General features: G+C 46.7%; 1 protein-coding gene across 1 annotated transcript; it reads right to left on the reverse strand.

Moving 5' to 3' along the window:
- Window positions 1–11,175: 11,175 nt before the first annotated feature.
- Window positions 11,176–12,891, reverse strand: LOC140722009 (uncharacterized). Its single transcript, XM_073036823.1, has one exon. The coding sequence runs from the start codon at window positions 12,833–12,835 to the stop codon at window positions 11,354–11,356; it is 1,482 nt and encodes a 493-aa protein (XP_072892924.1). The 5' UTR covers window positions 12,836–12,891; the 3' UTR covers window positions 11,176–11,353.
- Window positions 12,892–20,186: the final 7,295 nt, after the last annotated feature.

Here is a 20,186-nt window from a genome sequence, read left to right on the forward strand (position 1 = left end):
CGTCCCACACCACTGATCTCCCTCCTGGTACTTTTCCTTGCTGTCGAACAATTGCCACTCATCCGCCCCTACACCTCCTCTCTCCCTCACTACCATTCAGGGAGTGTTTACACGTGAGGCCGCACTTCACCAGCGAGTGTGTTTGTGTCACATACTGGTGGAGCCTGCAGCGAAGATGCAGCAAGATTATATTGGCGAGATGCAGCGAAGATCGGGAGGTCGCTCCACAAACACTTTCAGTCTGTTAGCCAGGAAAAGCGGTGAGTTCCCACTTTTGAAAGCGTATATGTTTCCACATGTAATTGGCAAAGATGCTTTGGATATCTAAAACAGCTTTCAAATTGAGGAAACAGCCTTGAGGTGTATTTTGTTCCAAATAAAAAACATCACGATTGAGGGAAGTAACCTTTCTTTCCTGTGACCAGAAACAAGTTGTTCTTTGAGACCAATACTGAGCTGAGCTGCACACACTGAATAAGTCCTGTGAATTTGGAGATTTGACAGACTTACCAGATGGGGACAAAACAGTCTGTGGAATCACAGATAATAGGCTCAGAGAAAGACAGCTCCGTGAGGAGAATGACTTGACGTTGCCAAAGGCTGTGGATATGTGTTGGACTGTGACAAGGAACGGGAAAACCCAAACGCAGGACACCGGCACGGAGATAGAGTCGGGATGCAGACGAGGGCGTGAGCGTGGCTGGGGCTGAACGGCAAACAGGAGGGTGAACGGAAAAGCAGCAGGCAGGCAAAACTTACCTTGACACAGGGCGTTGCTGGAGCTGAAGGGCAAACAGGAGACAGGCGGCAGGCAAAACTTAGCTTGACGGGAAGAGGCAGAGTTACACGGGTAAACCTCGGCACTGAAGTAAAACTTAGAATGCACAATCCGAGGCGGCTGGGAACGTGAATTACCACACTGGCTGACACAGCGACCTGGTGATGAGCGGATGCAAAGCCGGGGTATTTACGCTGCAGGTTTAGATGAGAATCAGGTGTGTCGCAACAAGGGGAATTAGGAGAATATGGGGGATTAACGGTTGGGACCGTGACACGGACAGCAGAGAGCACACGAGCACAAGCTGGGGAACTGCACAGGCCGAGGTGACAGTGCATACTATGAAAAAGGGGGGAGGCGGGCAGAACTCATGTTGTTACCCAAAGCAACAGAAAAGCAAAGAAATAAGGGCAGAATTAAGACGGCACCAAGTGGCTGCGAAAACAGTCTAATTCTTGCCTTTGATATCTCATTTTTCCCTTTTCAGAGTTGGTCGGGTTCCATCGAGTCCCGGAGCTGCCAGTGGCATTCGCAACCTATTTTCTTTTACGGTGGATGGGTTCCAGTTCCGGGTGCTCTGTGGCCGACCGGTTTTTGACATTCTCCAGGCCCGCCTCCGGGGTGCGGACCTGTGGATGCCTGATTTCAGGCTGGTGTTGCCGACAGTGGCGTCGCAGGATAGGGAACATCGGGATTTCGCTGCGGCACACTTTTAATATAATAACAGCGACTGTCAGTCTCCCCTTTTGCTGTGAAAATGAGTGATATTGCTCGTGAGAGAGGGAGCCTTTGACACGTCGAGCTGTCGGGTAAACAACAGTTTTTGTTGACTGCAGATGTTGTCTTTTCCATAGATGCCGCTGGACCTGCTGAGATCCTCCAGCATTCTGTGTGTGTTGCTATGGTCTCTCTCTGGTGCTTTCCTGTTGCTTGGTGGTGGGGGGCGCTGACATTCTGTGTGTGTTGCTATGGTCTCTCTATGGTCTCTCCTGTTTCTTGGTGGTGGGGGGCGCTGACATTCTCTGTGTGTTGCTTTGGTCTCTCTCTGGTGTTTCCTGTTGCTTGGTGGTGGGGGGCGCTGACATTCTGTGTGTGTTGCTATGGTCTCTCTCTGGTGTTTCCTGTTGCTTGGTGGTGGGGGGCGCTGACATTCTGTGTGTGTTGCTCTGGTTTCTCTCTGGTGTTTCCTGTTGCTTGGTGGTGGGGGGCGCTGACATTCTGTGTGTGTTGCTATGGTCTCTCTCTGGTGATTCCTGTTGCTTGGTGGTGGGGGGCGCTGACATTATCTGTGTGTTGCTTTGGTCTCTCTCTGGTGTTTCCTGTTGCTTTGTGGTGGGGGGCGCTGACATTCTGTGTGTGTTGCTGTGGTTTCTCTCTGGTGTTTCCTGTTGCTTGGTGGGGGGGGGGGGGGCGCTGACATTCTGTGTGTGTTGCTTTGGTCTCTCTCTGGTGTTTCCTGTTGCTTGGTGGTGGGGGGCGCTGACATTCTGTGTGTGTTGCTATGGTCTCTCTCTGGTGTTTCCTGTTGCTTGGTGGTGGTGGGCGCTGACATTCTGTGTGTGTTGCTATGGTTTCTCTCTGGTGTTTCCTGTTGCTTGGTGGTGGTGGGCGCTGACATTCTCTGTGTGTTGCTCTGGCCTCTCTCTGGTGTTTCCTGTTGCTTGGTGGTGGGGGGCGCTGACATTCTGTGTGTGTTGGTATGGTTTCTCTCTGGTGTTTCCTGTTGCTTGGTGGTGGTGGGCGCTGACATTCTGCGTGTGTTGGTATGGTTTCTCTCTGGTGTTTCCTGTTGCTTTGTGGTGGTGGGCACTGACATTCTGTCTGTGTTGCTATGGTCCCTCTCTGGTGTTTCCTGTTGCTTGGTGGTGGTGGGCGCTGACATTCTGTCTGTGTTGCTATGGTTTCTCTCTGGTGTTTCCAGTTGCTTGGTGGTGGGGGGCGCTGACATTCTGTCTGTGTTGTTATGGTTTCTCTCTGGTGTTTCCTGTTGCTTGGTGGTGGTGGGCGCTGACATTCTGTGTGTGTTGCTATGGTCTCTCTCTGGTGTTTCCTGTTGCTTGGTGGTGGTGGGCGCTGACATTCTGTCTGTGTTGCTATGGTCTCTCTCTGGTGTTTCCTGTTGCTTGGTGGTGGGGGGCGCTGACATTCTGTGTGTGTTGCTATGGTCTCTCTCTGGTGTTTCCTGTTGCTTGGATGTGGTGGGCGCTGACATTCTGTGTGTGTTGCTATGGTCTCTCTCTGGTGTTTCCTGTTGCTTGGTGGTGGTGGGCGCTGACATTCTGTGTGTTGCTGTGGTCTCTCTCTGGTGTTTCCTGTTGCTTGGTGGTGGTGGGCGCTGACATTCTGTGCGTTGCTGTGGTCTCTCGCTGGTGTTTCCTGTTGCTTGGTGGTGGGGGGCGCTGACATTCTGTGTGTGTTGCTATGGTTTCTCTCTGGTGTTTCCTGTTGCTTGGTGGTGGGGGGCGCTGACATTCTGTGTGTGTTGCTATGGTTTCTCTCTGGTGTTTCCTGATGCTTGGTGGCGGTGACATCAGCGCCGGAATCCGGAGCGCAGGCTCCTGAGTTCCAATCCAAGTCGGGCGACACCCCCTCCCCCTCCCGGCACGCCTTCCATCCATGCTGGGTTGAGCGTTGAGCTAGCCACTCGGCCTCGTAAAACACACAAAGGGTCGAGTCAGGAATGTTCATATTCTGACCCCGTTAATCCGAAAAACCAATCCAGACACCACGCGCCAGACAGGAATGGCCGACCGTCTGGTGCGACACGCTAGGGAGGATATATTTGCTACTAATGGATTGTCAACAAGAAATAAAAGACTTACCAAGAGATTAATGCTGATGTACATGTCCTATGTGGACACGATTGTTACCTCCATTCCAATATCTCCTGATAGAACAGAGACGATTAGGACACCAGCAGGGACGGCTGCATCAAGGAAGGTACGCAGAGAGACAATACAGAAAGGATGGCCTGCAACTACGAATAGATGTTCAATATTTGTTCGGGATTATTGGGCAGACAGAGCTGAACTGTCAGCATTGGAAGATATGGTCCTCCAGGGGACCAGGTTTGTGTCTTCAGGTCGTCACACAAGGAAGTGTTCCAGAAGGTTCACGAAGTGCACCCTGATGAGGAAAGAAACGTAAACAACGAGCTGATGAAGTGACGTACTGTCCAAGAAGGAACCGAGACATCTGACGGACCACTACTTCATACGAGATATGTCGTACCCACAGACCAAAGCAGCAAGCAAATCCCCTGACTCCACCCCCTGTACCAGACAAGCCGTCCTTCACATTCGGTGATTAGTTGTTTGATTGTAATGGGAAGAGTCATATTGTTGCGACAGACTTCTCTTCCAGTCACCCAGAGTTTGCAACAACACAATCAATATCCAGGAAAGCAATCATCACCTTCTCAAAAACTGCGTTTGCGTGGCATGGAGCTCCACAGAATCATAGAAAACCACAGCACGTTACAGGCCCTTCGGCCCACAATGTTGTGCCGACCGTGTAACCTACTCTAGAGACTGCCTAGAATTTCTCTAACACGTGGCCCACTATTTTGCTAAGCTCCGTGTACCTATCTAAGAATCTGTTAAAAGACCCTATTATACCCGCTTTTACCGCTGCCCCTGGCAGTGCATTGCACACACACACACACACACACACACACACACACACACACACACACACACACACACACACACACACACACACACACACACACACACACACACACACACACACACACACACACACACACCACTCTCTGTGCAAAAACTTACCTCAGAAATCCCCCTTGAAGCTACTAACAAGTACCTTAAAAATATGCTCGCTCGTGTTAGCCACTTCATCCCTGGCTACCCACACGAACAATGCCCCTCATCAGCTTATACATGTCGATCGGGTCACCTCTCGTCATCCGTCCCTTCACGGAGAAATGGGCAAGTTTACTCAACCTATACTCACAAGGCATGTTCTGCACCATCCTTGTAAACCTGCGCTGCACACTCTCTATAGCATCTACATTCTTCCTGTCGTGAGGTGACCAGAACTGAAAACAGTAATCCAAGTGGGCTCTTCACAAGGTCTTTATAGATCTAACATTACCTCATGGCTCTTGAACTCAATTCCACAGTTGATGAAGGTCATCACACCATACGCCTTCCTAGCAACATGTCAACCCGTGCTGTAGCTTTGAGTGTCCTACGGACACCGACTCGTTGATTCTCCACACTGCCAAGAGTCTTAACATTAATACTGAGCTGTGACTACAAATTTGACAGACCAAAACGAATCATTCAAACGCAAATGGGCTGAACACCCCCTGCCAATTCTCAGCCTGTTCCTGCCTCCTAATGATGTCCCGCTTTAACCTCTGACAGCCCTGAATGGGAATCAGGATTAAAACCTTTGGCGCTGTGAAGTTCTACTTGTGGCGGACGGTGCGAAGCTGCTCGGCGAAGTGCTCCGCTAACTGGCTCAGGGTGGAGGAGCAACACCTTATATTCTGTCTCGGTGCACTCCAACCGGATCAGCTGAACCATAACACCCGCCTTGTCTTCTGAATCCAGAGCCCCAAGGGAAAACAGCACCGGCTCACTACAAGATGACAGCAGAGCTCCGCTCAAACAAAGAAGTGAAACAAAGAGCAGGAGAGTGGTGGTGGAGGGCAACTCGTTGGGTCTGGTTGTCCAGAAGGAAATGGAGAAAGCTCGTGTGGTGTTCCTGGTGGGAGGGGGAGGTGTACATGGACGGGGTATCCACAGTGAAAGTAAGATGATCGGGGCCAGGGGACTTGAAATCATTTGTAATGAGTTTGTGTGTGCTGCTTTGATTTCCAGCATCTGCAGATCTACGCTTGCTCGTGAATGGGAAATTCCGTTTGTTGCGGACGGAGCAAACGTACTTGTCAAAGTCGACTCCTGATCAACGTTGGGTCTCATCGACGTAGAGGAGGCCTCACTGGGAGCAACAGGTACGGCACAGCAACCTGACAGACTCGCAGGTGAAGTGTTGCCTCACTGGGAGCAACAGGTACGGCACAGCAACCTGACAGACTCGCAGGTGAAGTGTTGCCTCACTGGGAGCAACAGGTACGGCACAGCAACCTGACAGACTCGCAGGTGAAGTGTTGCCTCACTGGGAGCAACAGGTACGGCACAGCAACCTGACAGACTCGCAGGTGAAGTGTTGCCTCACTGGGAGCAACAGGTACGGCACAGCAACCTGACAGACTCGCAGGTGAAGTGTTGCCTCACTGGGAGCAACAGGTACGGCACAGCAACCTGACAGACTCGCAGGTGAAGTGTTGCCTCACCTGGAAGGACTGTTCGTGATTCAGACTGGGACTGGGGGAGGAAGTAAATGGGAGTGTATAGAACTTCCCTCGCTTGCAAGGATATGTTCCGGGGGGGGGGGGGGAATTAGTGGGAAGGGACGAATGGAATCCTTGTGGAAAGCAGGAAGTTGGAGGTAAAGATAGGAAGCCAGGAAGCTGTTTAGTCAATACAACCGTACAAATCGGGAGGTTTATAAAAAATGTCAGCTCCTGTGAATGTGTTTGGTGAGCCCATAGTCGGTGTCTTTCTCGGGTCCACTGTCATCTGAATCTGCCAGGGTGGATGGTGGAGGGTTTTACAGAGATGACAAGTGGAGTAGGGGTCAGACGGGTTCACAGAATGGTGATGGGTGTAGGTGTAGAAGGGCTGTCACAGATGGCGGAGGCTACATGATCGGAGATGTTAACAGAAATGGAGAGAGCTGTAGGGTTTGGAACCATTTTCACAGAGAGCGAGTGGTGTAGCAATGTTTCTCCACCGCTGGGGGAATGCACTTCACTTCTACCATTTTTGTCTGTAACCAGCTGGAACCTGTGTTGTATCAGAGAGCTTTGCTAATAATTTTGGTGCATCACGATGCTGATGGAACCTGAGCACTCGACTGCAGACCGGCAGCTGTGTCACTGGGAAAATGCTGAACACGCTGATTAAGCAGACAAACAGAATGCACCTTGACCTTGAACTTGTGTCCGAAGCAGTGAATGTACACGCTTGTGCTTTTTTGGAGAACAGCTGTTACTCGCTCTTGTGCCGGTCTTCCCTCGCTGCAAGTAAAAATAAGCGCTGTTATGACTGATACACTCTTTTGAGTTAATTGTTGGTCATAAGACAAAGTGAAAAGGTGCTTGACACCACCTCCTACCCAGACACCCAATCATACCTGCACCCTACTCCCCACGGCTTCGCCATCTCACCACTACACCGCAAGTCATAGGAACTGAAATACTCATTCCATTCATTGAGTCTTCTCCACCATTCGATCATGGCTATAGGATTTTCCCTCTAAACCCCATTCTGCTGCTTTCTACCTTTCACCTTCAACAGCCTTATTAATCAGCAACCCACCATTTACTTACTTAAAGTCCGTTACGCCGCTGGTGTTTAGGACAGCAATGAAGAGGTTCACCAGGATGTTGTCTGGATTAGAGGCATGAGCTACTGTGTAAGGAGAGTTCGGACAAACTTGGGCTGTTTTCTCTGGAGTGGAGGAGAATCAGGGTGACCTGAGAGAACTTGATCAGAATAAGAGAGGGATAGAAAGAGTAGATAGCCACCATTTTTTAACCGTCCATGTCAAAATGTCTAATCCCAGACAGCATGCTTTTGGAGAGATGAGGGAGCTGTGGAATTCATTGCCACGGACGGCTCAGAGGCCAAGTCATCAGGTTTAGTTAAAACAGAATTTGATCAGTACTTGATTAGTAAGGGTGTCAAAGGTCATGGGGGAAGGCAGGAGAATGGGGTTGAGAAGAAAAATAACAGACACTGGGACAGGTACAAAGAAAGAGGAAACTTTAGAGTGAGACGTGTTAAGGACAGACAGATGGGACAGACTCAGATAGGGGTTCTTGTCCAGCACGGAGCAGTGGGGCTGAACACCGGTTCGTTTTCCACTCTCGGACCGTCACTGAGACCATTTCTCATCAGTACACGTTTTACAAACAATACGTATCATTGATCAAGTTCAACATAAATTTATTATCAAAGTGTGTGAACAAAATGCTATCAAACAATTAATTCCTTTTCTTCTTGACAAGGCAACTCAATGCTCACCCCCAGCCTGGGGTAGGGAATGGGACCAATTCCAGAGGGGGAGGGGTGGGTGAGTCTGGGACTTAGTAAAGGAGCCCTAACTCCATCCTCCTTATTCCCCTTTTCCCTTCTCACTCCCCTCCCTCCCACTCCACTGCATGTGTTTGTGTGTGAGAGACCTGCCTGCCCAGTCACACACCATCAGCGATGTGCGCTTCCCCCAACACACTCACACTCCTCTGTACACAGCAATTCTCACCAGCTCAGAAGATCCAAAAATCTTATACCCTCCCTCCTGCACCAACTCCTTAGCCATGTGTTAAACAGTTTATTCTTCCTCTTCCTGGCCCGTGGCACAGATGGCAGTCCTGAGGTCACAGCCCTGGACAAGCAGCCATTTAACTTAGCAGCTCACTCCCTGAACTGCCTTTGAGAAGCTCGTTACTCGACCACCCTATATCATTGTTACCCACATGGACCACAACCTTCACTGTTCACCCTCCCGGGAAATGCTGAGCACTCGACCCGAAATGTCACAGACCCGAGCACACAGGAGGCAACATGTCATCCTGGAATCTCATTCTCACCCACAAAACATCCAGTCAGTTCCCTGAAGGAATGAATAACCTCTGACCTCAGCTCACCTCGTCTCCGCCCTTCCCTTCTCTGTCTCAGAGCCAGACTAAGTGCCAGAGACCCCGTTGCTGAATCACCTCTGACCACAGCTCACCTCGTCTCCTCCCTTCCCTTCTCAGTCTCGGAGCCAGACTAAGTGCCAGAGACCCTGTTGCTGAATCACCTCTGACCACAGCTCACCTCATCTCCTCCCTTCCCTTCTCAGTCTCAGAGCCAGACTAAGTGCCAGAGACCCTGTTGCTGAATCACCTCTGACCACAGCTCACCTCGTCTCCTCCCTTCCCTTCTCAGTCTCAGAGCCAGACTAAGTGCCAGAGACCCTGTTGCTGAATCACCTCTGACCACAGGTCACCTCGTCTCCTCCCTTCCCTTCTCAGTCTCAGAGCCAGACTAAGTGCCAGAGACCATGTTGCTGAATCACCTCTGACCACAGGTCACCTCGTCTCCTCCCTTCCCTTCTCAGTCTCAGAGCCAGACTAAGTGCCAGAGACCCTGTTGCTGAATCACCTCTGACCACAGCTCACCTCGTCTCCTCCCTTCCCTTCTCAGTCTCAGAGCCAGACTAAGTGCCAGAGACCATGTTGCTGAATCACCTCTGACCACAGCTCACCTCGTCTCCTCCCTTCCCTTCTCAGTCTCGGAGCCAGACTAAGTGCCAGAGACCCTGTTGCTGAATCACCTCTGACCACAGCTCACCTCATCTCCTCCCTTCCCTTCTCAGTCTCAGAGCCAGACTAAGTGCCAGAGACCCTGTTGCTGAATCACCTCTGACCACAGCTCACCTCGTCTCCTCCCTTCCCTTCTCAGTCTCAGAGCCAGACTAAGTGCCAGAGACCCTGTTGCTGAATAACCTCTGACCACAGCTCACCTCGTCTCCTCCCTTCCCTTCTCAGTCTCAGAGCCAGACTAAGTGCCAGACCCTGTTGCTGAATAACCTCTGACGACAGCTCACCTCGTCTCCTCCCTTCCCTTCTCAGTCTCAGAGCCAGACTAAGTGCCAGAGACCCTGTTGCTGAATAACCTCTGACCACAGCTCACCTCGTCTCTTCCCTTCCCTTCTCAGTCTCAGAGCCAGACTAAGTGCCAGAGACCCTGTTGCTGAATCACCTCTGACCACAGCTCACCTCGTCTCCTCCCTTCCCTTCTCAGTCTCAGAGCCAGACTAAGTGCCAGAGACCATGTTGCTGAATCACCTCTGACCACAGCTCACCTCGTCTCCTCCCTTCCCTTCTCAGTCTCAGAGCCAGACTAAGTGCCAGAGACCATGTTGCTGAATCACCTCTGACCACAGCTCACCTCGTCTCCTCCCTTCCCTTCTCAGTCTCAGAGCCAGACTAACTGCCAGAGACCCTGTTGCTGTGACTTTCCTTTACTTGGTCATCCCACCATCCCCGACTGTACTTAAAGTGATACCTGTGTTGTTCAGGGGGATGGACACAGAGGTAAACTGCACTCGCTGTTTCCCCCTTCCCCTTCCTGTCACCCAGTTTCCTGTGCCTTGCACCTTGGGTTCAACTACCTCTCAAATGTCCTACCTATCACCCCTTCAGACTCCCGAATGATCTGGAGTTCATCCAGTTCCAGCTCCAACTCCGTAATGTGGATTGTTCGGAGCTGAAGCTGGATGGACTTCTCACAGGTGTAGTTATCAGACACAGGAGGGTCCCAGCCTTCCCACATCCCGCAAAGGAGCTTTCCATTATCCTGCCTGACATCTCCACTGTTCCAACTGAGCAAATGTTAAGATAAAAATTCTAGTTCCATCATGATTTTGCCTTCTCTGACTGAATGCTCTCCCCACTGAAACCTCAAAGAGATAAAGCCTCAAAGTCTCCGCTCTGACTCTGCCCACTCTGACACTGGCCGCTCCACTTGCTCCTGCCTGACCTGATGCTGATTGGCCACTGCTGAAAGCTCAAAAATCACCTGCCCTGAACCACTGCCCTTAATACTCGGTCGGTGAACCTGAGTGAATTACGTCCTCTCAAGCTTCTGATCTCTCCGATTCACGATGGATCAAAGCTCGGTAGGGCGACACAAGGATAAATGACAGACTGAAACCCATCCCACAGTCTGAGCAGGTCCCCAACCTCCCCACAGTGTGAACCCACCGCTGTCTCTGCAGTGTGGATCAGTGTGTGAATGCCTTCCCACAGTCTGAGCAGGTGACCACCCTCCCCACAGTGTGAACCCACCACTGTCTCTGCAGTGTGGATCAGTGTGTGAATCCCTTCCCACAGTCTGAGCAGGTGACCACCCTCCCCACAATGTGAACCCACCACTGTCTCTGCAGTGTGGATCAGTGTGTGAATGCCTTCCCACAGTCTGAGCAGGTGACCACCCTCCCCACAATGTGAACCCAGCACTGTCTCTGCAGTGTGGATCAGTGTGTGAAAGCCTTCCCACAGTCTGAGCAGGTGACCACCCTCCCCACAGTGTGAACTCACCACTGTCTCTGCAGTGTGGATCAGTGTGTGAATGCCTTCCCACAGTCTGAGCAGGTGACCACCCTCACCACAGTGTGAACTCACCACTGTCTCTGCAGTGTGGATCAGTGTGTAAATGCCATCCCACAGTCAGAGCAGGTGACCACCCTCCCCACAGTGTGTACCCACCACTGTCTCTGCAGTGTGGATCAGTGTGTGAATTCCTTCCCACAGTCTGAGCAGGTCAACGTCCTCTCACTGCTGAAAACAATCTGGTCTTTCGTCAGCCGAGATGAATGTATGCATTAATTCCCACAGTCAGAGCAGATGAACAGCTTCTATACAGTGTGAACTCGCTGATGTTCGCTCAGTGATGTCTGAGTGAATTCCTTCCCGTCTGAGCAGGTGATGTTCAGTCAGTTGAGATGTCTGAGTGAATTCATTCCCACAATCAGAACAGGTGACTGGCATCGCCCAGTGTGAACTCGCTGATGAACTTTGAAGCCTGATGACTGAGTGAATCCCTTTCCACAATCTGAGCAGGTGAACGGTTTCTCCCCAGTGTGAATTCGGCTGTGCCTCACCAGGTTGGATGACTGAGTGAATCCCTTCCCACATTCAGAGCATGTGAATGGCTTCTCCCCAGTGTGAATTCGGCTGTGCTTCACAAAGGTGTCGGAATCAGTGAATCCCTTCCCACATTCAGAGCACGTGAACGGTTTCTCCCCAGTGTGAATTCGGCTGTGCTTCACAAGGGAGTATGAATCAGCGAATCCCTTCCCACATTCAGAGCACTTGAACGGTTTCTCCCCAGTGTGAATTTGGTAGTGCCTCACCAGGTTGGATGACTGAGTAAATCCCTTCCCACATTCAGAGCATGTGAATGGCTTCTCCCCAGTGTGAACTTGCTGATGTTCAGTCAGTTGAGATGACCGGGCAAATCCTTTCCCACATTCAGAGGAAGTGAATGGCCTCTCCCCAGTGTGAACTCGCTGATGTACTTTCAGATTTGATGACTGAGTGAATCCCTTCCCACATTCAGAGCACGTGAATGGCTTCTCCCCAGTGTGAATTCGGCTGTGCTTCACAAGGGAGTATGAATAAGCAAATCCCTTCCCACATTCAGAGCAGCTGAACGGTTTCGCCCCAGTGTGAATTCGCTGATGTACTTTCAGATGAGATGACTGAGTGAACCCCTTGCCACATTGAAAGCAGCTGAACGGTTTCTCCCCAGTGTGAATTCGGCTGTGCTTCACAAGGGAGTATGAATAAGCAAATCCCTTCCCACATTCAGAGCAGCTGAACGGTTTCTCCCCAGTGTGAATTCGGCTGTGCTTCACAAGGGAGTATGAATAAGCAAATCCCTTCCCACATTCGGAGCAAGTGAACGGTTTCTCCCCACTGTGAACTCGCTGATGTTCAGTCAGTTGAGATGACCGGGCAAATCCTTTCCCACATTCAGAGGAAGTGAATGGCCTCTCCCCAGTGTGAATTCGCTGATGTACTTTCAGATTTGATGACTGAGTGAACTCCTTGCCACATTGAAAGCAGCTGAACGGTTTCTCCCCAGTGTGAACTCGGCTGTGCTTCACAAGGGAGTATGAATAAGCAAATCCCTGCCCACATTCAGAGCAGCTGAACGGTTTCTCCCCAGTGTGAATTCGCTGATGTACTTTCAGATGAGATGACTGAGTGAACCCCTTGCCACATTGAAAACAGCTGAACGGTTTCTCCCCAGTGTGAACTCGCTGATGTTCAGTCAGTTGAAATGACCGAGCAAATCCTTTCCCACATTCAGAGCAAGTGAATGGCCTCTCCCCAGTGTGAACTCGCTGGTGTCTCTGTAGTGTGGATGAACGAGTGAATCTCTTCCCACAGTCTAAGCAGGTGAATGGCATCTTTTCAGTGTGAACTCACTGGTGTTCATTCAGTTGGGATGATTGAGTGAATCCTTTCCCACACAGGGCAGGTGATTGGCCTCTCCCCGGTGTGAACTCACTGGTGTCACTGTGGTGTGGTTGAGTGTGTAAACGCCTTCCCACCATGTAAACAGGTTACCGTCCTCTCACTGGTGAATTTTTGGATCTATCTTTAGCATCGACAACGGAATGAATTGCTTCCCACTGTCAGAACAGGTGGAGCATCTCACTAAGGTGTGAACTTGCTGATGTATCTTCAGGCTGGATGACTGAGTAGTTCCCCTCCCTCACACAGAGCAGGTGAATTGCCTCTCTCCACTGTGAACTCACTGGCGTGTCTGTGGGTAGGCTGTGAGTGAATACCTTCCCACACTGAGAGAAGGAGAATGATATCTCACTGCGATCAATCATCTGTCAATTCAGACAATCAGACGTTAGAATCCCTTCTACAATCAATGCATTGAAGAATTGAACTCCAGTGAACAAATGCTGGTGTGTTCTCAGCTCCCCGGTTCCAGTGGATTTCAGTGAGTTACAACAGAAAACTTCATTTCAGACACAAAACACATTTCCAGCTGGGATGAGATAGTTCTTCATCTCCAAGGATTGACAACAGATGTGTCGGTCTTGCAAAGGAAATATTTGGCCACTCCTTATATATCCGGAAAGAGACAGCCCATGCATAAGTGTTCTGCCATTTCAAACCTGTAAAAATATTTGAAAGGACATCAATAGGTGAAGGACAGTTTTTCAGGTGAGATTTTAGTCTGTGGTGAGAAGATAAGAAAAAGGAGTAGGAGAACATCATCTGGCCCGTCTCCACCAACCTGCCTTTTCCCCATCGCCCTTCATTTCCCTACTTTGCAAACATCTATCCAACCTCGTCTCAAATGCAGTTACTGAGGTAGCCTCCACTGCTTCATTGGGCAAAGAATCCACCGATTCACCTCCCTCAGGGAAAAGCAGTTCTTCAGCTCCATCCCAAATGCCCTGAAGTGATGTGGTCTAGTTCTAGTCTCACCTACCAGTGGAAACAACCTTCCTGCCTCTATCTTACCTATCTGATTCATAATTTTACATTTTTTTATAAGATCTTCTCTCAATGTGAGCTCTGGCATCATATTACCCAGTTCATCTCAAGCTGAGATATACTGCAGGCTACTGTGGGAAGCGAGGGAGGAGATTGTTGAGCATCTGGTGATGATCATTGTCTCATCAATAGGGATGGAAGAAGCACCCGAGGATTGTTCAAGAAAGGGAGTAGAGGTAACCCAGGAAATTATAGACCAGTGAGTCTTGCATCGGTGGTGGGCAATTTGTTGGAGAAGATCCTAAGAGGGAGGAGTAATGAGCATCTGATTAGGGGTAGTCAGCATGGCTTTGTCAAGGGCAGGTCATGCCTTACCAACCTGATTGAACTCTTTGGGGATGTAACATTGATGAAGGTAGAACATTGGATGTAGTGTACGTGGTTTTCAGTAAGACTTTTGATAAGTTTCCCCATATGAGGCTCATTGAGAAAGTAACGAGGAAGGATCCAAGGAGAGCTGCTTTGCGGATCCACAACTGGCTTGGCCACAGAAGGCAAAGAGTGGTTGTCGATGGTCTGTATTCTGCATGGAGGATGTGACCAGTGATATTCTGCAGCGATCTGTTCTGGGACCCCTCCTCTCTCTTCATTCTGACTTTTAAAAATGACCTTGATGAGGAAGTAGAAGGGTGGATGGGTAAGTTTGTCGATGACGCAAATGTAGTGGGAACTGTGGATAGTCTGAACAGTAGAGCGTTACATCGATAGGATGTAGAACTGGACTGAGAATTGGCAGATGGAGTTCAACCTGGTGGTTCATTTTGGCAGGTCCAATTTGAAGACAGAATACAATATTAATGATAGGACCCTTGGCAGTTTGGAGGATCAGCAAGATCTTGGGATCTGTGTCAATAGTTCATGCAGAGCTGCTACGCAGCTGGACAATGTTTTTAAGAAGGCCTTCATCAGCCATGGGACTGAGTTCAAAAGCGGTGAGGTACTATTACAGATATAAAAGGCCTTCGTTAGGCCCTACTTTTAGCACTCTGTTCAATTCTGATCACCTCACTACTGGAAAAAATGCTCTAAATAGGGTGCAGAGGAGATTTACAAGGATGTTGCTTGGATTGGAGAGCATGCCTTATAATAATAGGTTGAGTAAACTTTGGAGTGATGGAAAATGAGAGGTGACCTGAGAGAGTTGTATAAGATGATGAGAGGCATTGATCGTCTGGATAGCCAGAGGTTTTTTCCCAGGGCTGAGCTAGCTAACATGCGGGGGCATAGTTTTAAGGTGCTTGGAAGTAGGTACAAGGGGGATACCAGAGGTAATTTTTTCGCACAGAGAGTGGTGGGTGCATGGAATGCACTGCCAGTGACGGTGGTAGAGGCGGATACAATCAGGGTCTTTTCAGACACTGTTAGGTACGTACGTGGAGCTTAGAATAATAGAGGTCTATGTGGTAGTCAAACTCTAGACAGTTTCAAGAGTAGGTTTTATGGTCAGCATGATATTGTGGGCCGAAGGGCCTGTAATATATTGCATGACTTCTGTTTCTATGTTTAGATATGAACTCCTCATCTTCTAACATGTCACGGATCAGGCATCCTGACTGACCAACAAATTTCCTGACTGTAAACACAAAGTACACTGCAGATGCTGTGGTCAAATCAAGATGTACAAAAATGCTGGATGAACTCAGCAGGTCGGGCAGCATCCGTTGAAAGAACGTTGACTGTTTCTTTCGACGGATGCTGCCCGACCTGCAGAGTTCATCCAGCTTTTCTGTACATCTAAATTCTCTGACTGTATTCCCTCTGTATGAGAATAGGCTATTTTTGCCTTCAATCAACCTGTGTCTTGGCTCAATTTGTCCTGATTTTTGGTATCATTTCAAGCGCTGGTCATGCTCCACAACACTACAAAGTGAACTTGTTACTACATGTCGGATCCTGGACATTTTCTAATTACTGGGATCCCCTTCCACCCCCAGCTGATTGACAGTGATGAACCCATCGATGGCAATGACTATGAAGGGGTGGGCAGTAGTTATTCTCATTGGAATGGGGCACCTTTGTGATGTGCAAGCTACAAGTCACTTGTCATCAAGAACAAGGTGTTTCATATCGTTATTTACACAGAGAACTAAAGTTGACGGGAGGATTTCTTTTAGCCATACAGCACTAATTTACACTTCCACTGACTGGACAGTATATTTTTGTTCCGAGGTACTGATCCTCGGATTGACATGGCTGGAGGTCGCAGTATTTGGGCATATTCTAAGGGGACAATGCTGGTAGTGTCACCCATGGCTGCCTCCTTACCCAGCAGACACCAAGAACAAGAAACCTGTCTATCCGCGATTCAAGGACCCAGCAATGCGCATGCGCCGCAGAAATGGCGGCGCCGCCAGCTCTGAATCAGCCGTTAACTCCCCGTCACTCGGGTAAATCGTGGGGCTGAGAGAGACGGAAAGGACTGGGACTGTCCTGAGGTGCCGGACCTGTGGGGAAGGAGCTCATAGTAATGTTCCTTCAATCGCGGTGCCGACGCCGTTAATTAAGTTCCCCCCCGCGGCCCTGCTCCTACCTGCGTCCGATCACTGCGAGCCTCTCATCTACTGAGCGCATGCGCAATATTCGCGATTGGCTGTGACGCACACGCATGCGCATTTGTTTAAACAGGATTAAAAAAAAATCTGCAGATGAGGAAATCCAAAACAACACCCACAAAATGCTGGAGGAACTCAGGGGGGCAGAAAGCAACGATGGAGGGGAGAGAACAGTCGGCGTTTCAGACCGAGACCCTTCTTCAGAACCGGAAAGGAAGGGAGGGAGAAAGAATGTGGGGTGGAGGGGAGGTGATACATCAGATTAGTCGGGCGTGAAGTAAAGAGTTGGGAAAATTGATGAAAGAGATAAAGGCTGCAGAATAATCATGATGATGTTGATAATAATAAATAAATACATTATTGATCCCGAGTGGGGAATTCTTTCGTTACAGCAGCGACATTTAGAAACACAATTAGTAGTGTGCAGACTTTACTAAAAATAAACCGGGAATAATAATATACACAATAATACTGCACCAATGTGTAATAATAATGTATGAAATAAAAATGCAGAGACTGTTGATCTCTGAAGTGTGTTCTCCTGTCGCAGAAAGATGAACTGTTGAATATGCGTATTGCCGTTGATCCCAAAGATTTTCTGTAAAGGCGTCAAATGTTATGGGGAGAAGGCAGGAGAATGAGGTTGAGAAGGAAAATAAAAGATACTGGGACAGGTACACAATGAGGAAACTTTAGAGAGCGATCTGTCAAGCACAGACAAATGGGACAGACTCAGACAGGGTTTTACTTGGAAGTTTCTGGCCTTAACTTATTTTTAATTCGTCTCAGAACAATTCTCAACAAAATCTTTATTAGGTGAATCTTAAGACAGATTGTTCTATAATTTTCGCAGTCATTAATTCCAGGAATTCTTGGCAGAGCTATAAGTACAGATTTCAAGCAATCATCAGGCAATACAGCAGACTCATATATGCCATTAAACAGTTCAAAAAGAATATCTATGCCCAGATCTTCTAGGGCTTGTAAACTGAGGTTTCCTCAAGCCCAGTGGCTTTACCACGTTTCATGCTTTACATTGCTTTAGTTTTTTCTTCTTTGGTAATAGGTGGGCCAGAATTAGGGTGTTTAATATCTGGGGGTTCCCCTCTATTATCCTCAGACAGCTGCTCTATATACTGAATCCTCCTCCCACATACTTCATCTGGATCTGTCTGCTGATCTTATGCATTCTGTAGAGGAGGTTTTCTTAATTCCCTAATTTCCTTAATTTTCCTGTCCATTTCTTTGCCGTTGTTAATATGGCCTTCTGCTTCATTGCATTTTTAAAAATTTTTATTTAATTGCGTTTTTAAGTAATTACAAGTGTGGAAAAAAATGTATATATCCCTTCCCCCCTCCCTTAACCCCTCCCCCTAACTTCCCTATATAAAAAAAAGAGAAAGTAAGAAAGAAAAAAAAAAAAGAGTGCCTGGTTGTTGGAAGATCTCCACATGCTCCATGGAGTTCTTAATAACTTTAGTATATATATTTATTTCTTTCCCCAAGTAACCAATTGTTTCATCTTCAGAGCACCTATATATTTAGTCCTGTCTTTTGTAAATAAGGGCACCAAATTTTCAAAAATGTTTCATATTTATCTCTTAAATTATAAGTAATTTTCTCTAATGGAATACAACCATAGATTTCTTTCTTCCAACAATCTATACTTAAATATGTATCTGATTTATAAGTAACTGCAATAGCCTATTTGGCTACTGCCAGTGCAATTTTTATGAATTCTTTCTGATATTTATTTAGTTTGAGTTTCGGTTTTATCCCTTCAATATCACCTAGTAAAAGTAATATTGGATTATGAGGAAGTTGTATTCCCGTAATTTGTTCCAGTAAAAGTCTTAAATTTGTTCAAAAAGGTTGAATTTTAGAACAAGACCATGTCGAATGTAAAAATGTACCAGTTTCTTGGTTACATCGGAAACACTGATCAGATAAACTTGGATTTAATTTATTTATTTTTTGTGGTGTAATATATAATTGATGTAGAAAGTTATATTGCACTAATCTTAACCGAACATTTATTGTATTTGTCATACTATCAAGACATAGTCTTGACCAATTTGTTTCTTCAATTTTAATATTCAAATCACTTCCCCATTTTTGTCCTGAATTATGGACTCCTTGTTTAATTGCCTGTTTTTGAATCAAATTATACATACAAGATATAAATTTTTTAATATTTCCTTTTTGAATTAAAATTTCTATTTCATTAGATTTCGGCAATAACATTGTTTGACCTAGTTTTTCTCTTATATAAGCCCTTAGTTGAAAGTAACAAAAAAGCGTGTTGTTTGATACTTTATATTTATTCTTTAATTGATCGAATGACACTAATATACCTCCTTCAAAACAATCTCCTATGTATCTATCCCTTTTTGAAACCAATCATATAAAAGTTGATTGTCCATTGTAAAAGGAATAAGTCTATTTTGAATTAAAGATCTCTTTGCTAATAAAGATTTTTTGGTCTCATCATCAACATTTATCTTATTCCATAAATCAATCAAATGTTTTAATATAGGAGATTCTTTCTTTTCCCGTATCCATTTGTATTCCCATTTATATATAAAATCTTCTGGTACGTTTTCTCCTATTTTATCTAGTTCTATTCTAATCCATGCCGGTTTATCTTTCTCAAAAAAAGATGCAATAAATCTAAGTTGATTTGCTTTATAATAATTCTTAAAATTTGGAAGTAGTAACCCTCCTAGATCAAATTTTCATGTCAATTTTTCCAACGATATTCTTGATATCTTACCTTTACAGAGAAACTTCCTCACATATTTGTTTAACTCTTGAAAAAACTTCTGGGGTAATTGTATTGGTAATGATTGAAATAAATATTGTAGTCTAGGGAATATATTCATTTTTATAGTATTTACTCTACCTACTAATGTTATTAGTAATGCCATCCATTTATCAAGATCTTCCTGAATTTTTTTCAAAAGTGGTGAATAATTTAATTTGTATAAGTTTTTTATATCATTATCAACTCTTATACCTAAATATTTTATACCATTTGCCGGCCATCTAAATTGAGGTTATTAATCCACATTGACTATAGTCTCCATTAGTAAGAGGTAAAATTTCACTTTTATCCCAATTTACTTTATAACCTGATATTTTCCCATATTCTTCTAATCCATAAGATAATTTACATAATGAATGTAATGGATCTGTTAAATAAAGTAGAACATCATCAGCAAATAAATTAATCTTGTATTCTTCCTGATTAACTCTGAAACCCTTAATATCTGGGTTCATTCTTATTAATTCAGCTAATGGCTCTATTGCCAACACAAACAAAGCAGGTGATAATGGACAACCTTGCCTAGTTGATCTTGTTAACTGAAATGGTGTCGAAATTTGACCATTTGTCACTACTTTAGCTTTGGGATTAGTATTTAAGGTTTTAATCTATTTTATAAATGATGTTCCTAATCCATATTTTTCCAATACCTTAAATAAAAAATCCCATTCCAATCTATCAAATGCTTTTTCTGCATCTAAAGCAACTGCCACACTCGTTTCCTCCCTCTTTTGCGCTAAATGGATTATACTAATTATCCGGGTTACATTATCTGCCGATTGTCTATTTTTGATAAATCCTGTTTGATCCATATGCACTAATTTTGATAAGCATTTAGATAAGATTTTTGCTATTATTTTATAA

Source organism: Hemitrygon akajei, unplaced genomic scaffold (genome assembly GCF_048418815.1).
Source record: "Hemitrygon akajei unplaced genomic scaffold, sHemAka1.3 Scf000067, whole genome shotgun sequence".
In the NCBI taxonomy this organism is placed as follows: domain Eukaryota; kingdom Metazoa; phylum Chordata; class Chondrichthyes; order Myliobatiformes; family Dasyatidae; genus Hemitrygon; species Hemitrygon akajei.